Source organism: Sander vitreus, chromosome 24, assembly GCF_031162955.1.
Source record: "Sander vitreus isolate 19-12246 chromosome 24, sanVit1, whole genome shotgun sequence".
Classification (NCBI taxonomy): Eukaryota; Metazoa; Chordata; class Actinopteri; order Perciformes; family Percidae; genus Sander; species Sander vitreus.
In genome coordinates, this window is record NC_135878.1 from 4,811,048 (window position 1) to 4,835,372 (window position 24,325).

Genomic DNA, 24,325 nt, shown 5'->3' on the forward strand with positions numbered 1-24,325 from the left:
TCATTTTGCCCAACAATGATTTTGTGTGCATCATGCACATCTGGAACGCTCCATTGAAACCAATGCTGATGACATTTCTTTCTTTGGGGATAGTAAAGTTTTGGAATAGTTCAACATTTTGAGAAAGTTTCACTTAGGAATAGGGCCTGACATGACTCTTGCTGTACTGATGGAGTTAGTGCTGTGCAAATTAAATGTATCAAGGCATAAGGTTGAAGGAACTTTTGAGTTTGCATGAACTGGGTAACATAGTATAGTTTACAAGATGTTGAACTTTTCCTTTAAACCAAGGTAATCCACAAGCCTTATTAGATACAAGAATTCTGTATAAATAAGGATGAAAGTGTGTAAAATAAAATGTGAAACTGTCTTTTAAAAAGCTGTTGTCAGAAAGGAGCCAACACTGCCCCAACCCTAATCTGTTTGTTCATATACTGTGACATACTGGTACACAATATGCCCGTGGATGAGATTAGCATGTTTAGTATTAGATTGGTATGTATTTATGCAGTTCTTCTACATTTTGTGTCTAAGAATGTAACCCAGCATCTATTATAAAACACCTAAATCTTCTTGGCATCTACTGTAAACTGCATCGCTTGGTTATAAAGCGTCATGAACAAAAGCTCACTGACTTAAAAAACAAGATTTTACCAGACAACCACTGCCCCTGACACTAACTCATATTCAACAATTAACAACTGATGGGCAAGCTAGTTGACTTGCTATGAAAATACAACTAATTCTAATATTAATGATAAGAAAATGTTGCTATTATTAGAAAGTAGAACTAATTCTAGAGTACAACTAAAACCAATGTGCTACAAAATAAATGGTGAGTGTTAGTTTTAAACATTTCCAGTGTTAGTGTTCCAGGTTTGTTTTATTAAAGAATAGACAGCTCAGCATGCAGCGGTGTGGTGGATGAGGTAATGAAGATAATGGAGGGAACTCTGAAGCTGTGTCTCTCGGTGCCGCACCCTTTCTAAAGAAGGCACTATGGGTGCTTCCCCATCTCTATGACCAAGATTTAGCAATGCAACCCCGTCCCCGAACGTCTCTGCAGTAACAGCTGTCTGTTTGATTTCTGAGAGAGTCATAAACGGGACCTGTCCATTCAAGTTAATGCTGGCGGCTTGTTGTTCTACTGCTGAGCGTTTTATTCTCCTCGGAGTGCCACTGCTCAAAGTGTCATGGCTGTTAAACTGTGCACTCCAGCACAAATGCACTTTTTACCACTCCAGAGGCTGCATGTCTTTCACAATTCCCAAAGAGTGCATCCACCTTTTATTTTCTCCTCCATGTTTAGTTTTGACCTTAAATCACGGGCCACGGTGGTAAAATGGCGGGGACTGTGGCTGTTTCAGCGGGGCCCGCGGATCACAGCCCAAGACCGCCTAGAGGTAGAGGTAGCTGACCCAGTAGACTATGTTGAAGAGCAAGAAGGAGGTGGGGAAAAAAACCCGAGAGTAGGCATCCAGCTCGCCGATGTTGACGTGGATGCGTCCTTTCCTCCAGCCGCCTTCTTTACACTCCTCGTAGCAGCAGAAGAAGCTCTTGCAGTCTTTCCCGTCCAGGCACTCGTACAGGCAGTTGTCGTCGTAGTCCTGCCAGAACAGGGAGTTGCCCATGGGCATCATGGACCGAGGTGTGTGACCCATGGTGAAGGATGAGTAGGCCTGTACGCGATGACAAAGAGGGAGAGAGTTATGGTGGAGGAATTGATCGTTGACTTTCTGTAGGACTAACTAGCGCTACACTGCAATACAAGAACGATGCTTCCTCTTTGCAGGCCTTGTATCGACTAGTAGAGTTGCTGACTTTTTGCCTGGGACATGTTTGCTTTAGCCTTAGTATTTTAGAATGATATCATGTATGTAGCCAACAAGTGCATACCTAAGCACTTTTACAGGATTCTTGTTTTTTTTTAAACAAGTCGGTGCCAACCCATGGAGCTAACACTGGATTAATTAGCTAGCTACAGCTGATCACATCTGCCAGTGACAGTTGTCATTTCAGCTGGTAAATTGACAGAAACATTTCAAAGAATTTTGAGTGTAAATCTACATATGTGCAGTGCCAGAATGGAAAGCTTGACAGGCGTAGCAACACTAACTAAGAGGGAGGGCAGAGGTTAATGCCGTTCAATCATGATGACTGCCGTGCAGAACTTACTTCTGTTCAGGTGTGGATTGTTCTCAAGCATAAGTACAATTGCTTCTGAAAAAGTAAAGTAAAACTAAGAAAGACTAGTTTATGAAAAGTCGGGGTGCCTTTAAAAAAAAAAAAAAAACTGTGAAGAAATGGTGGCACTTCTAGTGGCACACACTCTGTGATCGAGCATAAGTGCCAAATGACTATAGCCTATAAAGACACAAAGCCCTGACAAGCACTTGTCAATATTTTAGATTGCAGAAAAACTCCATCAAATGCCAGTATTGATGCACTGGATAGAAATGTACCAGTCTCTTCATTTGTCCAGTCATTGGAATAAAAAAAACAATAGCAAACAACAAAATGAGCTCAGCAAAAAGCATTGGTGAATCAATATGCTCTTCTAACAGTATAGTGGCTTTTAAAAAGTTCAAATTCACTCTTGGATATACATTTTTGAATATATATAGATATATATATATTAAACAATACAATACTTTTTTTTTTAGATCAATTTTTTATTGCTTTTTATATTTCAAACATACAGAACAGAGAAACACAAATTGAACAAGAACAAAAACCCTCTCCCACCCCCCACCCTCTGCGGTCTTGAGAAAAACAAAACAAACAAACAAACAAATCACACCTTGCCTAGTCACTCTCCTCTAGTTCTTGTGGCCATGGTTCTTGAGGTCATTAGGTCTATTATATTTATATATATTTGTGCTGCTGCGCTTTTCCAAAGGTTGATAGTCGATGATTTGGCTTTGTTAATCCTTGCTGTAGAGAGCTCAAGCATAACTATGTCTAGAAAATACACCAACCACTGTTTTATACAAAGCGAGTGTGTTTGGGGGGGGGGGGGGGGAGCCAGCGTTGAGCTATAATTTTTTCTTGGCTGGCTAGTCAAATTCTCCCGTCTCCCAAGCAGGTGTAATTTAGAGTCGTCATTAAGTAACAAAACAATCGGGTCAGTAGGAATTCGACATCCTATCACATCAGATATTATTGATGTTGTTTTATTCCAGAACTCAAAGCAATTGAAATTAATATGTTTACTGATTTAAAAAAAAAAAATCCACATACAGTATAATACAATATAACATGAATCATTGTAATACGATATGTTTTATTATTTTTATAGTCAGCTATAGCCTGAATTTTAGACCGGAATGCTGAATAAGTACCTGCTGAGGAAAATTCATTATGTGACTTCCTCCCTGATGTGTATAAAATCCTGACCTAATTGGGGTAAAATCTTCACACAGATTTCCAGTCCTCTACTCCGCTCTTTTAGGAAGAGGAGGAGGCGGGAGAGAGAAGAGAGTTAGATGTGTCTTGTGGAGTAACAAAATTGACTGAGTGGGCGGCACAAAGGGGCCACGCGGATAGTTGGGGGAGGGAAATATGAGGTTTCCCCACAGACGGACTTGGCCAAAATAGAGCACAGAGCCAGAAATGCAGAGGAGGGGACTGTATGTAACACAACTTAATTGTTCATCCCGAGCTGGCAGTCTTTTTAGCCCGGAGACACATTCAACAGAACTCTTCTACACTGGGAGGAAAATAATGAAGAGGGAGGGGATCTGGAGAGAGAGAGAAATGACAGAAACGGTGGCTGACTCAGTCTGAGTAGATGTGTGCTGCTGCCATTAAAGCGTTTGTGGCAGGTGCAGCCTTGAGAACAGCTACACAAAGTATTAGGCTCCCACACAGGAGCAATTGCTTGAAAAGAGAACACACATGCTCATATAGACACATGTCAGATGCCTTGGCAAACGTGTATACTGTGTGTGTGTGTGTGTGTGTGTGTCTTATATACTGTATATATACACATATATGTACATACATACACATACATTTATACATACACATACATATATATGTATATGTATGCATACTTTGTCCAGACAGCTACATCCCAATCATTGGCACTGATCCCATGGGTGCCCTGAGGTCTTCACAGCCTCCAAGGTTGCTTTGACACGCATTAATCTACTGCCCTTAACTAATGAGATCATTATTAATACAGTCATGATACACATGGATAGATTACGAAATAATGGGCACCAGGGCACAGACATGAAAATGGCCCCCCACCCTTGATGCATAGGATCAAGACACCCAGACAGACAGGCTACTAGTTTTAAGTCTCTTTGTGGTCGCTTTCAGTCTCTTTGTGCGTCTTTGTAGTTGTTTTGAGTATTTTGTGGACAGTCTTTTTCTGGTTGTTTTGTGTCTGTTGTTCTGTGTTTCTTTGTAGTCATTTGACTTTCCACTCTCAATGCTAGCACAGCAGTGTTGAGCAAGTTACTCAGGAAGTGTAATACCTTACGTTTTATTCTTATATTACTAGGGCTGTCAGAACACGAAAATAACGAAAAACACCCCCTAAAAAAAAAAAAGATTTACCTTACAGGTACAATCAGCCAAACTGCATAACTGCAAACATTCTGCATTCACACAGGCTTACATCATGAAAAGGACCTCGCGATGCAGATTCCTATAACCACAAAGTCTACAGAAAAACAAATCACATTCTAGTAGCGCAGCATTACTTGGATCAATAACTTTTCGGAACATTGCCGGTAGTGGAGGTGGATGACGGCATGCAAGACGCAGAGCTAATACACAGCCTCACACTTTCACCAAAGGCTTACCATTCTCTGCGTCTTGGCAGGAGGTCTGCGTATACTGTAGGAGTAGTAGTTGAGCATGGCGTACTCAATCATGGCAGCGAAGACAAACAGGAAACAGACGGTGACGAACAGGTCCATGGCCGTCACGTAGGACACTCTAGGTAGCGAGTTCCTGGCCACTGTGCTCAGGGTGGTCATTGTCAGCACTGTAGTGATACCTAGAAAAAAACATAATGCATATATGAGGAATGCAGTAGCAATACTTCAGCAATTTACTGTGACTGCTTGATGAATAGCTGGTCAGCACTGGGGTGACCAATGTGGAAGCCTGAGCTATCTGATCTGACACAATATACTACAATTTTGAGTAATTGACTTTTCACTTCCATTTTTAGACTTGCGAAACAAGCGGCACGTCAGAAGGACTGAACCCTCAACCTCCAGTCTTCATGAGAGTTTAACCTTACCTTGCTGAGCTATATGCAAAACTTGTAAAGGCTCTGGTTGAAATGTATTTATTGTTCAAACTACAGGGGAGAGAACTTAAAAACTGTCAAGACATAAGTGGGATTCAATCTTTCAATCTCAGATTGTTGAGTCAGTAACTTATTTCAGTGAGCTATTCCTAATTAATCAATTAATTTCGACATACTATACTATGACTTCTTTCGACATACTATACAATAACTTTATCACTTTTCAACATACTATACTATTACTTTTTTCGTCATTCCCAAATATGATTTTTTTAATTACATTTATTACTTAGTATGACTTTTTTTTTTAATCACTTTTTGACATACTATACTATGACTTTTTCATCACTTTTTTGGCAAAAGACATTTCTATTACTTTTTTCGACATACTATGACTAACTACCTTTTAATCATTTTTTTGGCATACTATACTATGACTTTTTTGTGTAAAAAAGTAATAAAAGAGTCAATACTCTTATCACTTTTTCGACAGACTATACTATGTACTACTATATGTCGAAAAAAAGTCATAGTATAGTATGTCGAAAAAAGTAATAAAATAGTATGTCGAAAAAAGTCATAGTATAGTATGTTGAAAAGTCAATATAATATTTCGAAAACAGTAATAAAATAGTATGTTTAAAAAAGTCATAGTATAGTATGTCAAAAAAAGCCATAAAAACTCTTAGTATAGTATGCTGAAAAAGTCACAGTACAGTATGTTGAAAAATGTAATGAAAAAGTCATAGTATAGTACGTTGAAAAAAAATCATAGTATAGTATGTCGAAAAAGTCATAAGAAGTCATAGTATATTATGTTGAAAAAAGTCAATTCAATTAGGAGAGACTTCATTGCAGATATGCAAATATTTATTGTAGATAAGCATAATATTAAATGTACATGAAATGTACAGAGTCTTTGGGGACAACATTAAAAAAATTTAAAGGGGTAGAGAAACAGAACATATTCCCCCCCGATGGAGCCTAGACACTGGTGATGGCGGAGAGGGAACCCAAAGGCCGAACAAAGGACCTATCTGCCGGAAAGGGACTCAGGTTTCAGTGGTTGACGACGCCCAGAGGTGGAAGGGGAGGGAGGAGGGTTGCACGTTTGCCTGAGAAGACAGCTGATAGCAAAGACATTTAAAAGCAGGATGTCATGCTGTGATTGGATCATGAATTTCGTGGCCAATTATGATTGGTTTACTGAAGAGTGAACGCCTCTTAACAGCTGAATAGATTTAGGGAGAGATAGTGGTGATTACAGTAATTAGAAGTCTTCCTGAAAGAATTTGCGCTGAGATTCATTAGTACAGAATGTCGATAAAAGTCATAGTATAGTATGTCGAAAAAAGTCAGTCATAGTATGTCAAGAAAAATCATGAAAAAGTCAGTATAGTATGCTGAAAAACTTCATAGTATAGAATGCCAAAAAAAGTCATAGTATAGGATGTCTAAATAAGCCATAGAATATGTTGAAAAAAGTCAGTGTAGAATGTCGAAAAAAGTCATAAGAAGTCATAGTATAGTATGTATAAAATTCTAAAAAGTCATAAAATAGTCATAGTATGTCAAATAGTCATAGTAGTATGTCAAAAAACTTAATAGTATAGAACGCCAAAAAAGTCATAGTATAGTATGTTGAAAAAAGTCATGAAAAGTCATAGTATCGTATGTCGTAAAAAGTCACAGTATAGAATGTCGATAAAAGTCATAGTATATGTCGAAAAAAGTCATAAGAAGCATAATATAGTATGTCAAAAAAAGTCATAGTACAGTATGTCGGAAAAAGTTAAAAAAAAAGTAATAATATAGTATGTCAAAAAAGTCATAGTATAGTATGTCGGAAAAAGACATAAGAAGTCATAGTATAGTATGTTGAAAAACTTCATAGTATAGAATGCCAAAAAAAAGTCATAAGAAGTCATAGTATAGTATGTCGGAAAAAGACATAAGAAGTCATAGTATAGTATGTTGAAAAACTTCATAGTATAGAATGCCAAAAAAAAGTCATAAGATGTCATAGTATAGTATGTCGAAAAAGTCATAGTATGTCGAAAAAAAGTCAGAAAGTCATAGTATGTCGAAAAAAGTCTTAGTATATATAATGTCGGAAAAAGTCTAAAAACTCATAAAAAAGTCATAGTATAGTATGTCGAAAAAAGTCATAGTATAGTATGCCGAAAAAAAGTCATAAGATGTCATAGTATAGTATGTCGAAAAAAGTCAAAAAGTCATAGTATAGTATGTCAAAAAGTCATAAGATGTCATAGTATAGTATGTCGAAAAAGTCATAGTATGTCACAAAAAGTCATAAGAAGCCATAGTATAGTATGTTGAAAAAAGTCATAAGAAGTCATAGTATGTCGAAAAAAGTAAAAAAAAGGTAATATAGTATGTCGAAAAAAGTCATAAGAAGTCATAGTTTAGTATGTTGAAAAAAAGTCATAAGAAGTCATAGTATGTACTTCATACTATGACTTCTACTTCTGCGTTTTTGACATCTTCATTTTCATTTAAATTTAGTTAGAGTATGTTAAAAAACTTCATAGTATAGAATGCCAAAAAGTCATAGTATGTGTTGAAAAAAGTCATAATATAGTATGTCAAAAGACGTCATTGTATAGGACGTCGCAAAAAGCCATAAAAAGTCAATAGTATAGTATGTCGAAAAAAGTCATAGTATAATATGTCAAAAAACTTCATAGTATAGAATGTCAAAAGATGTCATAGTACAGTATGTCGAAAAAAGTCATAAAAAGTCAATAGTATAGTATGTCGAAAAAAGTAATAATATAGTATGTCGAAAAAAGTTTAAAAAGTAATAATATAGTATGTTGAAAAAAGTCATAAGAAGTCCACCATGGACAGCTCTTTTCAGCACCACGGATAGCTCTCTTCAGAACCATGGACAGCTCCTTTCAGAACCATGGACAGCTTTTTTTCAGCACCACAGACGGCGCCCCTCTATTCTAGTAACAACAATAATCCGTTTCAGCACCATAACAGCTTTTTTCAGCAGCACAGACAGCACCCCTCTGTTTTAACAACAATGCTCCGTTTCAGCACCATGGACAGCTCTTTTCAGCGCTATGGACAGGCCCCCTCTGTTTTCATAATAAGTAAAATTATTACTTAAATATATAAGTAATAATGCTCTTTTTATACTATGACTTTTCAACATACTATACTTGACTTTTTAATCACTTTTTTTGACATGCTATACTATGACTTTTTATCACTTTTTTCGACATACTATACTATGACTTTTATCCCTTTCTTCAACATACTGTACTATGACTTTTTTTCGACATGCTATACTATGACATTTTTCACTTTTTTCAACATAATATACTATGACTTTTTCATCCTATTTTTCGAAATACCATACTAAGACTTTTTTCGACATTCTATACTATGACTTTTATCCCTTTTTTCAACATACTATACTATGATTTTTTTAGACATACTAAACTATGACTTTTTAATCACTTTTTTTTGACATACTATGAGTTTTTTTTTTATCACTTTTTAGTGTGTACTAGAACAACAGAACAGTAATCCACATTCACATCCCGACTATCATATGTAGATGATTTCTTTTTGACTAATTGCCAATTTTACTCTTTTTTTAAAACTGATCTCACTTGTAATCTGTGTTAAATGCAGTGGCAATATGTTCTAATTTGACATCGCCCTATACATTACAGTTTTCTTCATGGCATTAGTTTTAGGTAAAGGTAGTGTTAGGTACTTAGGGGAAGACGCACGGAGCGACGGCCCACTGTGAGGTTGGTCCAGCGTCTTCCCCATCTTTTTTCCTTTTGGCCGGGATCTCCGGTCCCTTTTGTTTCTTTTTGTTATTACTTTTGAGAATATTTTTGAATAATTTAATAAAACTTGTGGGTTAATTGTTTCTTGATCTTGTGTCTGGCATCCTTCTTATATGTTGCATCCTCCAAACCCCTTTAAGCCTTGGTTTAACTTCTCTAAATGGCGGCCCTACAGCAGATTTCGGGGGAGACCGGCAGCATTGAGCAATGTCTTTCAAAACTACACTGACTGATAATGGAATAGTTATGAAGTCACATTCCAAATAGCAGTGTACTTCAGTGTTTTGTTAGACCAGCTGCAAACCGTACCCGAGTACACATGAAGCGTACTTGAGACCCGAGGCCTGTACTACGAAGCAAGATTTGGGGTTACCGAGGTAACTTCAGGTTCAACCCAGGGTTTTGTATCACAACGGTGGATCACTCGTTACCGGGTTAAATTGCTGTGGTAATTTATGCTGAACACCTAACCTGGTCGGGAGCAGGTTAAGTTGGAGATTAGAGATCAGTGTCAGTCGCACATGCGCAGTAGCTAGGTAAGGATTACATGAGCTAGCTAGCCGTTTCTCCAACTTCGGCCTGTACAAGGCAGGATTAGCTGGGAGACTTCTTCTAAACGAGGGCGCACTTCCAACTTTGCGTGGAATACCTGCAGAACAGGGACATGCAAGTAGTTTTATACAATTTATTTTGTAGATTAGGGTGAATTTGTGTGTGTTGTAGCAGTGTTTTGCCATTGAGGGAATGTTGATCTTGATTCGTAGTACAGGCCTCAGTTTGTCAATCCGTATGATACAGTGTTAAACAGACTAATCAAACAAACTTGACTTTGGGGTCAAGGGTAGTCAGATCCAGACGGGTCCTTGATGTGAATGCCTCCATAGCTTTTGGGAACCAAAGTGGCTATTATAGGTATTATTAATTACCTGCCAGACTGGTAAATAATTATTCTAATTGGAGATAACTCGTGTCTCATTGTGTCATCATTGCCATTATTTAAGAAATAACTCCTCATGGTGTCCTGAAGGAGAATATTTTGCTCGCTTGGCGAAATGAAATCAATTCTTTAAAAGGGAGATGAACTCAGTGACATTAATGCCCACTGGGGGCATCGATATCTACTGCTGTGACACGCACATCATTCTTGTAAGACGGCGGTCTCTCCCTCTCATCCTCTCCTCTTTCTCTCCATGGCGCGTCTCACCCCTCCTCTCTTTTCTCTCTCTCCCTGTCTCTTTCATCCTCATCTCCCACATGTCTTTCATGGCAGAGTGTGCCACTGTTTTTGCCTGTGGTTTCCATAGAGACAAGTTGCTCCCATCTATTTCAAGCTACCTCCTCTGGTCTTGGGCTCATCTAGACTCTCTTTTTCACCTGTTCATTAGATTTTAGTGCCAAACTAGGTAAATGAACAACAACTCTCTGCTTCTAATACCTTACACCTTACTACCTGTTCAAATCCCATTGTAGTGTGATCTCAAGAAAACAGCAAGTGCATTGACAACACAGTTTTGTCTTTTTTTTTCCCCTATCACAAGCTACCCACCAGCTGCTCACAGTTTGGGTTGCTATTTCAAATCAAGGTCACAAGTTTTCTTTGTACAGTTTAATTCATTCCCTGGGAATTGTCGCTGCATGATGCCATAGCTACTGGGCGATTCCTATCTGTGCAGGTGATCTGAACAACACAAAGTCTCACATCTAAAACATCAGAAAACAAGGGCTGTCGAATAGAAGGGAGAAAAGCTCCAGTGCAAAGCAAATATGCTACAGAGTGCAGAATAATGACAGTGTGATCACAGCAAAAACAAAAAAGAACAATTAGTTTTTACATTAATTTACAAACTAAGATATCAAAGACATGGTATTTTGCATAAAACAGTGTCATAGATGTCTAGTGCCACAATATGCTAACAAATATCAGATGTTGACCTTTGTTATGTGTCCAGGGGTAAACCAGGTGGAACCGACCACAGCTTGTGTTCATGGAGTGTCTATAAATAGTACTGAGGAGCACCAGTCAGGGATCATTGGCTGGGTCACAATACTGCATACATTTTATTATGACAATTATTATAGACTCATCTGTCCTTAAACTTGTATTTTCGATTTTTACTAAAAAGCTGTGACGTTTAAGCTTGGGTTTAGAGTAGCAAAGATTAATTGATTATTTGTCAACTATTAAATGAATCGCCTAACTATTTTGATAACCGATCAATTGGCTTGAGTTATTTTTAATGAAAAAAGTCAGAATTCTATGATTTCAGCTTCTTAAATATGAGCACTTTTTAATTTCCTCACTTCTCTGTGACAGTAGACTGAATCATTTTGAGTTGTGTAAAAAACAAGACATTTTATAGATCAAATAACTAATCGATTAATCGTGAAAATAATCAGATTTATCGACAATGAAAATAGTCGTTAAATGCACCCCTATTTGGGTTTGTCAATATTAAAACTGCAATTTGCAACTTTCCTCATGTTTGTACTATAACATCAAGCTAAGACTGGCCAGTTTCATTTCTCCAAATTGCCAGACCACAGGGTGGGTTTTACTATTGTTTGTATCAATATTTTGTACTTGTATCGGTTTGTTTCAAATAGCAAGAACAAAGATTAGAGATCACAGAAGCCCCAAATAACAGTGACTATATGTGTTCTGACAAAGTAGGCTATGTTAAATTGAAATTATGCAGTAAGAACAGTTGAAGTGGAATAAAAATGCGTAATATTTGAAAAAGTTAAGGTGTTTCTGTTTTGAGCTGTGAAGCACTCCAGCACATTTTCCAACACATCAACACAAAGTAAAACGCAGTGTACATCGGGGCTGACAGTCTCCTCGGCGGGAGCTTGTTTGTTGGTGGTAATTATGCTGATGTTTTCAAATTAATGTGCTAGTGATTGAGGTTAAAATGCTACACATGGCAACTTCCATCTAAACTGATTAAAGGTGTTTCACGCACACTGTTGAGGCCTTGACTTAAAGCCGCATCTCCGATGCATGTAATCAGTTAGATGGCCCTACACGGAGACACTTGGGACTAAACAGCCTGCAGCGTGTCCACTCTCCACTATTATTTATTTACCCAGCCATGTATTTTTAGACGGTCTGCTTGATATCCAGCGGTGTCAAACTCAGTCATTCACTACGGGCCACACTGGAAAATAAGAATCACATCAAGGGCCAGACACGTTTAGTTTATTGACATGTTTTGATTTAATCAAAAAAGTCAAACATCTTTGACTGTATTATTGCATGTCTCATATGCTCTTCTCACTTACAGCTTGGTCGACATAAAGCCCCAAAAAAGTAACTTAGCCATCAAAGAAAAAAGGTCGAAAAAAGCGAGGGAAAAAAGTTGGAAAACTCGCCAAAAAACGTCGGCAACAGTTGCAAAAACGTTGGAAAAAAAGTGCCAAAAGCATCGACAAAAACTTCATAAAAAGCGACAAAAACTAGGTGGGCCAAAATATTTTATGAACCTAAATTGTTATGAGGGCCAGATCTAAATCAGCCAGGGGCCGGATTTGGCCCGCTGGCCTTGAGTATGACACATGCTATATGACGTGTCATATGAGGCAACTTTAGAGGCAGATAACTTTAATTACAATATATGAAGTTCATTTTATTTTGTTGGCTGTAGTGACTTCTACCATTAGACCTAGGGGTGTCACGATACCAAAAATTCAGTAGTCGGTGCCAATACCAGTAAAATAACATGATTATCGATGCCGATTTCGATACCGCGGTAAAAAAAAAAAGGATGTTCTAAGATTCCATGTACATTAACTTGAAACATGAACTTCTTTATTAAAATATTTGAAAAACCTTAAAATGTCATAAGACATATAAAACATGTGCAATAGAGCATAGAACATAATAAAGTGCAATTAATGCTAACTATACCGGATGAGCAGGCAAGCGGGCCACGGCTGTTTACAACGTGTAGCCTGTACAGCGGCCGTAGCCGACTGGTGTCTCTATACTATAGCCTCTCTTTAACGCACTGTCTTTTTGGTAGAGTTCCCATAAGGAACACAGTCAGCTCTTATACCCAAGCTGACATATCACCATTGACAGGCATTTGTGTGAATGACGGCTCTCACAGGGAAACCTTGGGTTTTAAAATGTGTTTTCCCCACCACACCCATATCATGAGAAATGAGCTTCTTTTGTTGTCAGTGCTTTCTGCTAGCCAGGGCCCATTATTTGAGATGAATAAATGCTAAACCAATAGAGAGTCGTTTGGGTATTGGAGCACTTTCTTTGGTTTAAAATATTTCCAGTAAAAACTGTGGATAACTGAGACTATCCTCCCTAGAAAAACTACATTCACTCGTTTCAGCAAATGCCCCAAACAATATGTATTAACACTCAAGCAGCCCTATGCTGTAGTGTCAGTCGGAAGTAAAGGATGATTTGAAAAATATCAAATTGATCGCAGCGGAACTCTTTTTATTCTTTGCTTTCTTCCATGTCAATAGCTGGCGCCGCCTACATTACCAACAATTCAACTGTAGCTGCTAGCCTTAAGCAGAGATGAAGAGCAGGCTACAGGGGTCTGACACTATGTCATATTTATTAATACCCTGTGTAGCATGATGATAGATGTTTCCACCCATTTTAATTAACTACAGTTGTCTTTTACCCTCTCAAGTTTCTACATTCAAAACAACCCCCCCCCCCCCCCATATTTCACCTACAGTAGATGTACAAGATTTGGTAGGCTGATGTATCAGACTTTTAAAAAGGCCATACCTTAAACCCATTGTCATTGCTGTACTTTAACAAACTCCTAGAGAATTAACCAGATCCACTTCAGATTTTGGTCAGCACAATCTAAAGACCTCTGTGATGCTAAATTACGAAGCAAACAAGCTCTTGTGCCTTAAGGTGGTTTTTTTCTCTCCCACCAATGACCCCTCCCTGTATCTCTGTCAAGATCTATCTGAGCTGCAGAGATTGAGGTCTAATGGGAATCTCTGGAGCTCTCCTACTTCCACCTCGCTATATCCACACATCCTGCTGCTGAAGGAGTAGCAGGTAAGTTACAGCCCTTTGGAAATACCACCTGGAACATGTTGGCAGCTTGCCACACTGCCTTAAGGGGCGGGGGAAGCACCATCACCTGCCTTTTTCTTGGACTTCAACCTCTCTGCGATCTGACCAATCCTCCTCCCTCCTCCTGACATTTCTCCCTGCTGCTACATGCCAGAGGCCTTCACTTTACGTTACACCACTGTTTTGTCCCTCTTGTGTGCCCATCTTCTCTTCCTCTTATCTCTCCTTTCAGCCTTGGGATCAGGTCTTAGGCCAACCTGACAAACGGGGGCGATGTACTAGAGAAGAAAGGCTAAATTACTTTTTGTTGTTGAGCTGGATGTGGATGTTTATCATGACTGTGGCAGCTTGCGGCTCTGCGCTACCTGTTGTTTAAGGGAGATCACAAGCCTTTCTCTGCCTTTGGTCATGTATCACACCGCCACCCACGTACTGTAAGCCTTTACTGCTTTTGGCTGTTGTCTAGGCAGGCACACAGACAGGTTGACAGAGTGACGGAGAGACAGACGGGCACACACACATTGTGAGCAGAGTGATACACATTAAATAACAGCCGCAGTAGCAAGCTGCTATAACTGTGATGCAATGACTCCGGATTTTTCCTCCACAGCCTAGCCAAATAATATGAAGTACAACCTTTCCAGTGTATCTTAGTTATGAGACTTTTGGTGAATAAAAACTCTAATCTAATCAGCTTTTGGTAAAGAGCAAGAAATCAGTAGTATTTCAGCACATATCTGTAGTGTCTGTAGAAACAGTTCTAAACATACTCTGAAAATAAACCCTTGTGTTGGTGTTGTCTCTCTCTGTCTTCACACTGTCACAATGTCAACTTTTATCAACCTTACAGCAAAAAGGAAGCTGAGCAGAACGCACAACACAATCTCTTATTATGATAAGCTTTCATTAACAGCACAAGACAAAATGCTCCATTTGGCCCAGCTCTTACATGAGTAAAAATGCTAGCTTATTATTGAATTTGATACAACATGAGAGGATTTTATTGTTCCATATCAGTGAACTTTTTTTCTTTGGGGTTGATAACAAAAAGGAATGGACAGAACGCCAATATAACTTCTTTATTACCGCTGAGGCGTTCCAGATGACCTTCTGTGATATTGGCTGACTGGCAGGCTGATGAAGGGCAGGTGGGACTGAGTGGAATTAAAGTACTTTACAGTTGTGTGTGCTGCTTCTGTGCAAGTGACATGGGGGGGGGGGTGAAGCTGATTGGAGGGTGGAGAGGTTGGATTGGGTTGAGTTCTTTGGTCAAGTGAGTTAATTAGATAGAGTCTAACCTCCTTCAACAAGTATTACCAAAGTGCCAGAGAGCAAGGAAAAGGTCTGTTTGTCAAACCTAGTGGTTTGTTTTAAGTTGTTGTTCTAATTTATACTCCAATTTACATCGTCAATGTCACAATTAGAGCTGGAACAATTCCAGATTTTGCTGTGCAATATAACTGTCTCTTTCCATCAAATTTTAAAATATTTATTTTTACTTTTTTTAAACAAATTGAAGTTTTGAATAAATTCCAGGCTGCATCTTTTGGTCACTGTTATGTGACCCAGATAATGTAATAACACAGCCTATGAAGTAAACCATGCCTCATTATTATCATAAAACATTGTATTTTTTTTGTTAAATTAACATAAAATTGACAATAGAACAAGTAAATAATAATAACATATAGTCCTCTGGAAAAAAAGAAAGGAAGTTGGAGGTGGTAATGGTGGGCAAAAAAAAAAAAAAAAAAAGGTTTCTCTGGCTTGAGTCAGCTACGGCCCAGGATGTTTGGAGTATGGCATCAAGTGACAGCTTCCGCTAGCATAGCTCAACGGTCCGACCAATAATCACTGATATAATTACAGTTTGGCAAATCCAAACAGAATCAACAATTGCCATCAACAGTCATACCCTTTAGGACCTTAGTTAATGTAAGCAATTAACTGCGATTAAACTAAAAAAAAAGCGAATACGTAAACAAATTGCTATTAGACAATTATGTAATAATTGTTATAGGCCTAGTCACAATCAAGTCTACACCAGGGGAGTAAATGAGCAACCCCTCACAAATCCCCAATTGCTAGTCCTACATTGACCTGACCTGTTGAAACTGCTGAATTTAGAGGACAAATAGTGATATGAAGTCAATGAGAGCAGGAATCAATAGTAGTAATAGTAGTAGTAGTAGTATAATTAATGGACATAATTCAGTCGTTACATTTTGAGTAGGCTAGACTTTCTCAAATTTTAATTTTATCATTAGCTGCCCCTCTTAGCCATTACACTGACTCACATATATTAAGTAGATTCAATTAAATGAAACCAGCTATGGAATAATCAACCAGTAAATTTAATTAGGATTATATCAAATGATGAAATGGCGTAGAGGGGGGGTGAGCCACGGAACACTTTTGTGGCAGAAAATACAATTAGGTGAGGCTGCTTTTGTGACAAGCTGTGTGCTTTTATAATCTGCTGCAAGATTTTGTTTTACTTTTCTTACAATTCTTACACTGCACTGTAACTTGTAACTTCTATTGGATGGAGTGCCATTAAACTTCGTACAGATATTCATGTCATTTCTCATCTAGTGTCATCAGGTCAAAATTCTATTTAGTCCAAAACTAAAGACATTCCCATCAGCCTCTTCGGTACTTGGTGTTTTGTGTTGTGACTGTTGGGGCACTGCGCATTAACTCCGGGCTGAAAGTAAATTTTACAGTTTAAATGCACCTTCATAGTTTAACCTCACAACATGCAATTTGCCCTGACCCCTGTGTGATATATCAACCACTGCTACTGCATCCCACACCCTCCCCCAGCCAGGCGGAAAGGGAGCTCTCCAGACTCCGAACAAACAAAGCCAATGGTCCAGACAACATGAAGCTTGTGGCAGCCTTCCAGCACCTCGCTAACCTTTCCTTGAGGTTGAGGAAGGTGCCTGTTCTAGGGAAGACGTCCCGCATCAATCCATTGCCGAAGAAAACATGTTCCACTCAGCGTTCTTGATGACTACAGACCTCTGCCACTAGCGTCACATGTCATAAGAGACCTTTGAGAGGCTGGTGCCGCGCCACCTGAGGACGCTGCTAACTTTGTTCATGGACCTGCTGCAGTTTGCATACCAACCAAACATCAGAGAAGAGGATGCCATCTTCTTCCCATCCCACAAGGCCCTATTATACCTGGAAAAGCAAGGAGAGTCATGTTCTTTGACTTCTCCAGTACTTTCGACACCATCCAGCCCTGTCCCCTTGAGGGAAAGCTTCCGGCGATGCAACTGCACTCTGACACTACATCCTGGATCATGGACTACCTTACTGTCCGGCCAAAGTATGTCAGAGTGGACGGTTGTGCCTCTGTGGTTGGGATTAGCAACATTGGCGCACCTCAAGCTACTAGCAACCATTCCTCTTCACTATTTACACCTCAGACTACTCTCTGTGTTATTAAACAGTTTGGTTTCCTTCAAAAAAATAATGTTGAACACAAAGTTACGCTGCTTGATCACAAGTTGTGTCGTTATCGCGATATTCAACAACGTTATGACCCAGATAGCTCAGTAGGTAGAGCGCGCGCCCATATATAGAGGTTTAGTCCTCAACCCAGAGGCCGCTAGGTTGATGTTGCTTCATTTTTTTTTTTTAAAGATAATTTTTTATATATAATGTATGTATGTATGTATAATGTGGCAAAGTGTAGTAACACTTTGCTACATTATACCCATACTATAAGTGTTTATAAAATTTATATTTTTATAAAATATATAAATATATTATATTTGATATTCTATGTTATATTGCTGTACTGTATTATGTTATACTACATTACCACCTTTCATGTTGTACTCTATACTTCCTATCAAATACTATATCATAATTCACCATATTTCACTATATTATGTTAATAGGTTATTGATTTAGCATCATATATAACATCTCTATATTAAGACAGCCAAACACTAAGTACTTAATCATATCGTATATTAGTCTGGTGTACACTCTTAACATAGACTTGCTGAATCTGCCGCTATAAATCACACTACTGTCACTTCACCTTGTAATTCAGCAGTCTCCAAATGCTCATGTATAGTTCTATTTTTTTATTTGATTAATATTTTCGTTATATAGTATTTATGTATTTTAATTTCTCTATTCATCTGTATTGGTGTCCTTATGCTGCTGCAACAACCGAATTCCTGGCACTTGGGATCAATAAAGGTTTGTCTTATGATGTTTAGAGTGAAATAAATATTCAAACTCCATGCCTGCACCATTCTAAAGTGGGAATATTGTAGATGTCATGTTTTTGCACATAATTCCTGAATTCAGACATCCAAGTTTGGTATATTCCGTTTTTTAAATTTGCTATCTCCACTAACAACTGATGGAACCTCTGCCTAAGTTGATATTTTTGCAAATTGGATATACAGTCTATATAATCACTCACATACAGTATATAGACATAGACATGAACTCGCCAAACACTTACCTTGAATTCCACCTTAAATAGGGACCACCAGCACAACATCATCATCCACAGGAAAGCAAATAAGCTAATGGTAGGCATGCAGCGGGGGAGGAAAATAATTCAAAAATAATTGTCAACTCATGCAAAGAAAAATAACATTAACTCTACAATTAAGGATGAAACACAAAAAAGAAAGACTGATGGGACATACATTTCAAAGATGGCTTAATAGACAGCTAAAAGGGAAACATGCAGATTCATTTGTGAATGGCTTATATACAGTATGACACACATGCACAAACACAGATATCACAGGTTTTTTTTCCATTTGTTCTCTCACTCCACAACAATGTTGAGTGATGTGCAAGTATTCCACTAATATGATTGCTTTTGCCGGTAATAACTACTGCAACAAAAGCTGAGTTTTAATATTGCAGTTCCCAATCAAAAAAGAGATTATTGCTTTTTGCTATGAAGCTGTCCAAATCTCAGATTGAATAGGAATTATCAAAAAAGCTTTAAATCCTGCCATCAACTTCCGATTCATTTTCCTCATATTAGACTCAGCGACAGACTGAATGAGCAATGGCAGGGAGTTTTATATTATCTTGTGAAAGTATCACTTCCGTGCTGATAAACCACAGGAGAGAAAGGAGATATTTGCCAATTTGGTGGGTGTAACAGAAAATGTATTGCCACAAATTGCTGCTCCCACGGAGGATTAAGTTATACTCGTCATTTTGAAATGAAGTAAAGTTCCCCTCACAGCTACATGGGTGATGCAGTTGTCGTTACCTAGGGCCGTCCTTGCAGGCGTGGCATCGCTCTTGATCCAGAAGGAGACCCAGGAGAGGACCACAGTTAGGATACAGGGGATGTAGGTCTGGATGGTGAAGTAGCCCATCCTTCGGCTGAGGTCAAAGTACACGCTCATCACCACATATTCACCTGTTGAAAGAGAAAATGGGAGGATATAAACAGTCTAAAAAGGCAAAAATATTGAAAATATTTTTAACCACGCTACCAGTGTGACTCTGGGGATGGCAATGTCAGTCGGTCGGTACATCACTTTTGTCCACACTGAAATATCTCAATTACTATTGGATGGATTGACATGTCATTTTGTTGAAATTGAGCGCTTTAGGCGCTTACTTGTGACCGCTGCTATCAGACTGTACAGCAGCAGTGGAAGCCACAGACCCATTCCCATTTACTCTGACCAGCCAGTCAAAATCACAAACACCCAATTCCCACATTGTCTGGTACTGTCTGGTTCTATCTAGCGAGCTCAACATCATACTTAATTGGATGAAAACAAACAAACTTGTGCTTAATGCATCAAAAACAGTCTGCATGATATTTGGCTCTAAACATAAATTAGCACATGGGCCTGAACTGAATCTTGAAGTTGCAGGTCAATCTATAAAACAAGTAAATAAAGTTAAGCTTCTAGGACTACGGCTTGATAGTGCATTGTCGTGGTCCGATCACATTGACTGCTAAGATGGGCAGAGCAGTTGCCACCACAAGGAAATGCTCACCATTTCTACCCTTTTCTAAGGCAAATCGTTTGCTCTTTAGTTCTCTGCCACTTGGATTATTGCTCAGTAATATAGTCATCCGCTTCAAAAACCCTACTTAGAAAACTTCAAGTAGCACAAAACAAAGCAGTTAGACTTGTTCTGATGTGCAGTTCTAGGTCCAATGTTGTTAAAATGCATGAACGTCTTAAATGGTTGAGTGTTGAAAAAAGACTATTAGCCAATGTGCTTACTTTGTTGCACTCTGTTATTCAAACTCAGACACCAGCATTTATTTTTGATAACATAACTTACAGTTCAAATATCCACACTTATTTAACAAGAGGAACCAGTAGGGGGCAGATGATTGTACCTTTACCAAAATCCAATAACCTGAAAAAAAAACTTTCATTTACAGAGCAAGTTCTTTGTGGAATAATATCCCAAGTAACATTTGTTTTATCACAGGACAGGTACATTTGAAAAAGAAAGTCAAATCTTACCTTCACTTAAATTATTTATTAGATTTTCTTTTTTTTTTTTTTTTTATCTTATTGTGTGGTTAAAAATATTTGATTTTCTTCTTTGTCTATGTGAGCTACCTTAATGTTAGCCATGTAATATAATGTAATATATGTGTCTTGTTTTCAAGATATTCTTGAAAGATATTTTCTTTTTTTTGAGTCTTTTTTTGTTATTTAGTTCTGTAAGCAGACATTGTTGTATTTATTTTATTTTATTTCTTTTCTGTATATGTCATGAAATGTTTTAATATTGTCTGATTAAATGTTATTTTGGACCCCAGGAAGACTAGCTGGTCGTCTAGGCGTCAGCTAATGGGGATCCTTATAATAAATACAAAATACACATGTTGCTGCCTCTTTAGGGTTCCGACTACAGTAGGATGCTTGTTACTGCTAGCGTTAATTGACAGCAACAGGGAGACACTGAGCTACAACACTTGGCGAACAAAAGCCATTGTTCTGTAACCTTGGCAATGTTCAGACAAACATTACTTTAAATATTACTGAAGAATGTCATTTGACAATCTGCTGCCACTCAGGCGCTTCCATATAAAAGGATCTCAGATTAAATAAAACATCAGTAGAAAAAGACCTTTTGTCCTCAGCTCTCAGACGAATCTCACCTCATGCTCACCTTTTACATAGAATTGAAATAATAATTTTAATCGCAAGGTGGAATGAAAAGAGTGCTGTGTAACGGTGACAATGTTGCATAAAAATGTTTATTACTTGCAGATGTGAGCATGTAACAGTTATATGCACACTACCTCAGTTGATTCCGTTTGATGATGTCCAGTTTTTGATCATTTTAATATAAATGTTTAGTTATTTCAATTAACTTCAGAGAGCCTTTTTACTTTTAAAGTCTGTCATCCTAATGCCCAATGCAGCATGTAATGTTAAATAAATGCACTATTCTAAACACCTGATGCTCACAGGTTTGTGCAGGTAGGCTCTGTAGAAGGACACTAATAGAAGCGGACATTCGGCTACGGCTTATTTTTTGACCCGACGGTTCACTCACTCATCATCAAGCATTAGGTAAACAAAAACATACTTTGAGAAATAATGATCTACACACCGAATATAAAATATACATTTAAATATCCCAAGCCAGTCTACAGGATCGAGACTGGGACTAATCTAGGCAATATTTGATGAACAGTTATCAACTATAAAGCCAGATGTTTGCTCCAGGAATGAAAAGCCTCTACAGTGCTGCTGAAGTTGAAGAGTCTGTCTAAATCATCCCAAAACCTTACTTACCCAACAAATCCACACCGACATCCTCTCTGAAATACTATAGACATTAAGTAAAAGAAGTACTCAGGTCTTTAACTTAAGTAAAAGTACCAATACCACAGCATACAAGTAAAAGTCATGCAATGAAATTGTCACTTAAGTAACAGTACAAAGAACCAAAGTAAGCATACAGCAGAATGGCCCATTACAGAATAATAAATTCTATAAGATGATAAAAACACAATAAGTTAGGGATATTTTGGTAGGATATATACTTTTTCAGAGAAGGGATTATTTTCCGTCTCAGTGGTTTTGATCATGGCTAGTCAGCTCTAGCTAGGTAACAGACTTGACTTGTTTTGAGCTTGCATAATACAACTCAATACGGTGCACTGTTGTCTGGTTAGAGGTTATAAATAGTGGATATGGCCTACACAGAACTCTCTGGTCAGGGATGGAGAGACGACAAGCCTTAACTGAAGAGGAGCGCCACATAGCCATAGCTTGTGTACAAGTGGGAAACAGCTAATCTGATGTTGCACTTGCATTTAGTGCGTTTCAGTGTTATCATTAGGCTTCAGACAATAAGCCCGGAGACAGGGCAGTGCAATCACAGCTGAGGGTCACCATAATATTATATATATATATATATAGCTATATGTACAGAAATGACCAGGTTTCTTATGTTCCATATCATATCCTGAACATTAATAAAACCAGGACCTAATAATAGAAACTAGTGTGCACGTAAAGGTACTAGTTGACAGACTTTGACACAATTTCTCTCCTGCAATCAACACATTTTTATATTTTGTTTTCATGTTTCCAGTCCAGTGGCAAGCTTAACAACACCACTATTTCACAAAAATAAAACTAGTCTAGTCTAGTTTTACGTTATGTTACGTTATGTTTATGTCTGAGGTACAGTGTGTGTTCTTCTAAAGCAATCCAAAACGGGTTAGGATTGGAAGATATTGCTGGTTAGATAAATACATAAATTAATAGATACCAACAGGGGTAAATTAAAACAACTGTCATGAATTTTTCTCCACTTCCGTCCTCTTAGTATAACACTGCAAGACCAAGCTGGACACAGTTCACAGAGCGTTATGCACGGAAGAGAAGCGTCATTTTGCCAAATTAAACGAAAATGTACCTTCCCAGATGGACTATCGACAGCTGTGTGCACACACTCAGCAGTGTGGCGACTTCTGTGATCCGACTGTGCACTGCAGCAAACAACCCCTCTGTTTCCATTCTGTTAGGACAGTAACAACCCCCCGGTTTACACACTCCTGCAGAATAATAAGTATTAGCCTGCTCTACACTTGTCTACATGCCATACGGTCCGGTCTACTTTCTGTTTGGAAGCTGCGAGGAAAATTCTTGGAAAAACACGTTTCATTAATGACCTCAAGACAACTCAGCTGAAATGTTATTGTGGCTGCTTCCTTCTTCACTACACTGACCCACAATTGCAGTGAAAAGGGACTACAGATGAAAATTAGCTTTTTTGCTAACTCTGGCACATTTACATTTTGAGTGTAAACAAAAAATGTCAATTGATGTGCATTGTCCCTTTTAAATAAACAAATAAAAAAATTATTGCGTAAGAGTGCATTTCTTTTCCTATACTAGTTCGGAAATCTTTCCACACCTTTACATGGCTACATGTTTTGGAAACTAATTCATCACTGTGGGATGTTATTAATTTCATTTAATTTAGTTAATAACAACCATATTATGTGACAGAAGCAAAATCAGCTGTACTATTTTCAAGTGTTTATTATGTAAAAGGCTTGTTTAAACAATATTAGTGATTCTTTAGCTTGAGTTTGGGTAACTCATGCTTCGTTTTTTTGCTAACTGAATGTGTAGTGATGAAGGCTATGTGAATGGTTTTACCTTATGTATCTATCCATTATCATTTGTTGCAGTTTACAATGATAACGGTGTGAGATTTTACAGACATTATTGGTAATTGTTTTGGAAAAAATGGTTACTTGATTTCAGACAAAAGCAGGTGGCTCTTGATTTGTCGACTGAAATGACAAGACCGATTGTTATCAGCTGTAGCTAGCTTATTAATAAGAGAATGTTTTCAATGATTTTATCAGCTGTATCTAGCTGGCTTATTAAGGTAATGTTATCACCAATCACTATTTGTTGAAAATGGCTGACGCTTTTGATGTTTCCAGTACAATTGTTTTCCACCTGTGATTTTATTATGAGGTCAGCGGAAGGTAAGTGAGCACAGAGTCAAAGGATGTATAAGGAAGGATCTCATACATCAAGCAGAGAAGGAACATCAATTGGAATATCAGTATTGCGATCAATGACGCATTCAGAGAACAAGGCACAGCTCTGTCAGCAATTTCACAACAGATTCTTTACAAAGGGC

General features: G+C 38.1%; 1 protein-coding gene across 2 annotated transcripts in view; it reads right to left on the reverse strand.

The window, feature by feature from the left end:
* Positions 1-1,397: 1,397 nt before the first annotated feature.
* LOC144512768 (gamma-aminobutyric acid receptor subunit gamma-3-like) overlaps positions 1,398-24,325 on the reverse strand; it is an 86,585-nt gene continuing 63,657 nt past the window's right edge. The window contains exons 7-10 of one of the 2 annotated variants that reach the window (XM_078243692.1): positions 19,434-19,586; positions 4,815-5,011; positions 1,948-1,974; positions 1,398-1,679 (exon numbers count right to left, since the gene is read on the reverse strand). In XM_078243692.1, the coding sequence (XP_078099818.1) occupies positions 1,398-1,679; positions 1,948-1,974; positions 4,815-5,011; positions 19,434-19,586 (659 nt within the window). The remainder of the gene's footprint in view (positions 1,680-1,947; positions 1,975-4,814; positions 5,012-19,433; positions 19,587-24,325) is intronic. The other variant, XM_078243691.1, reaches the window with a different exon arrangement.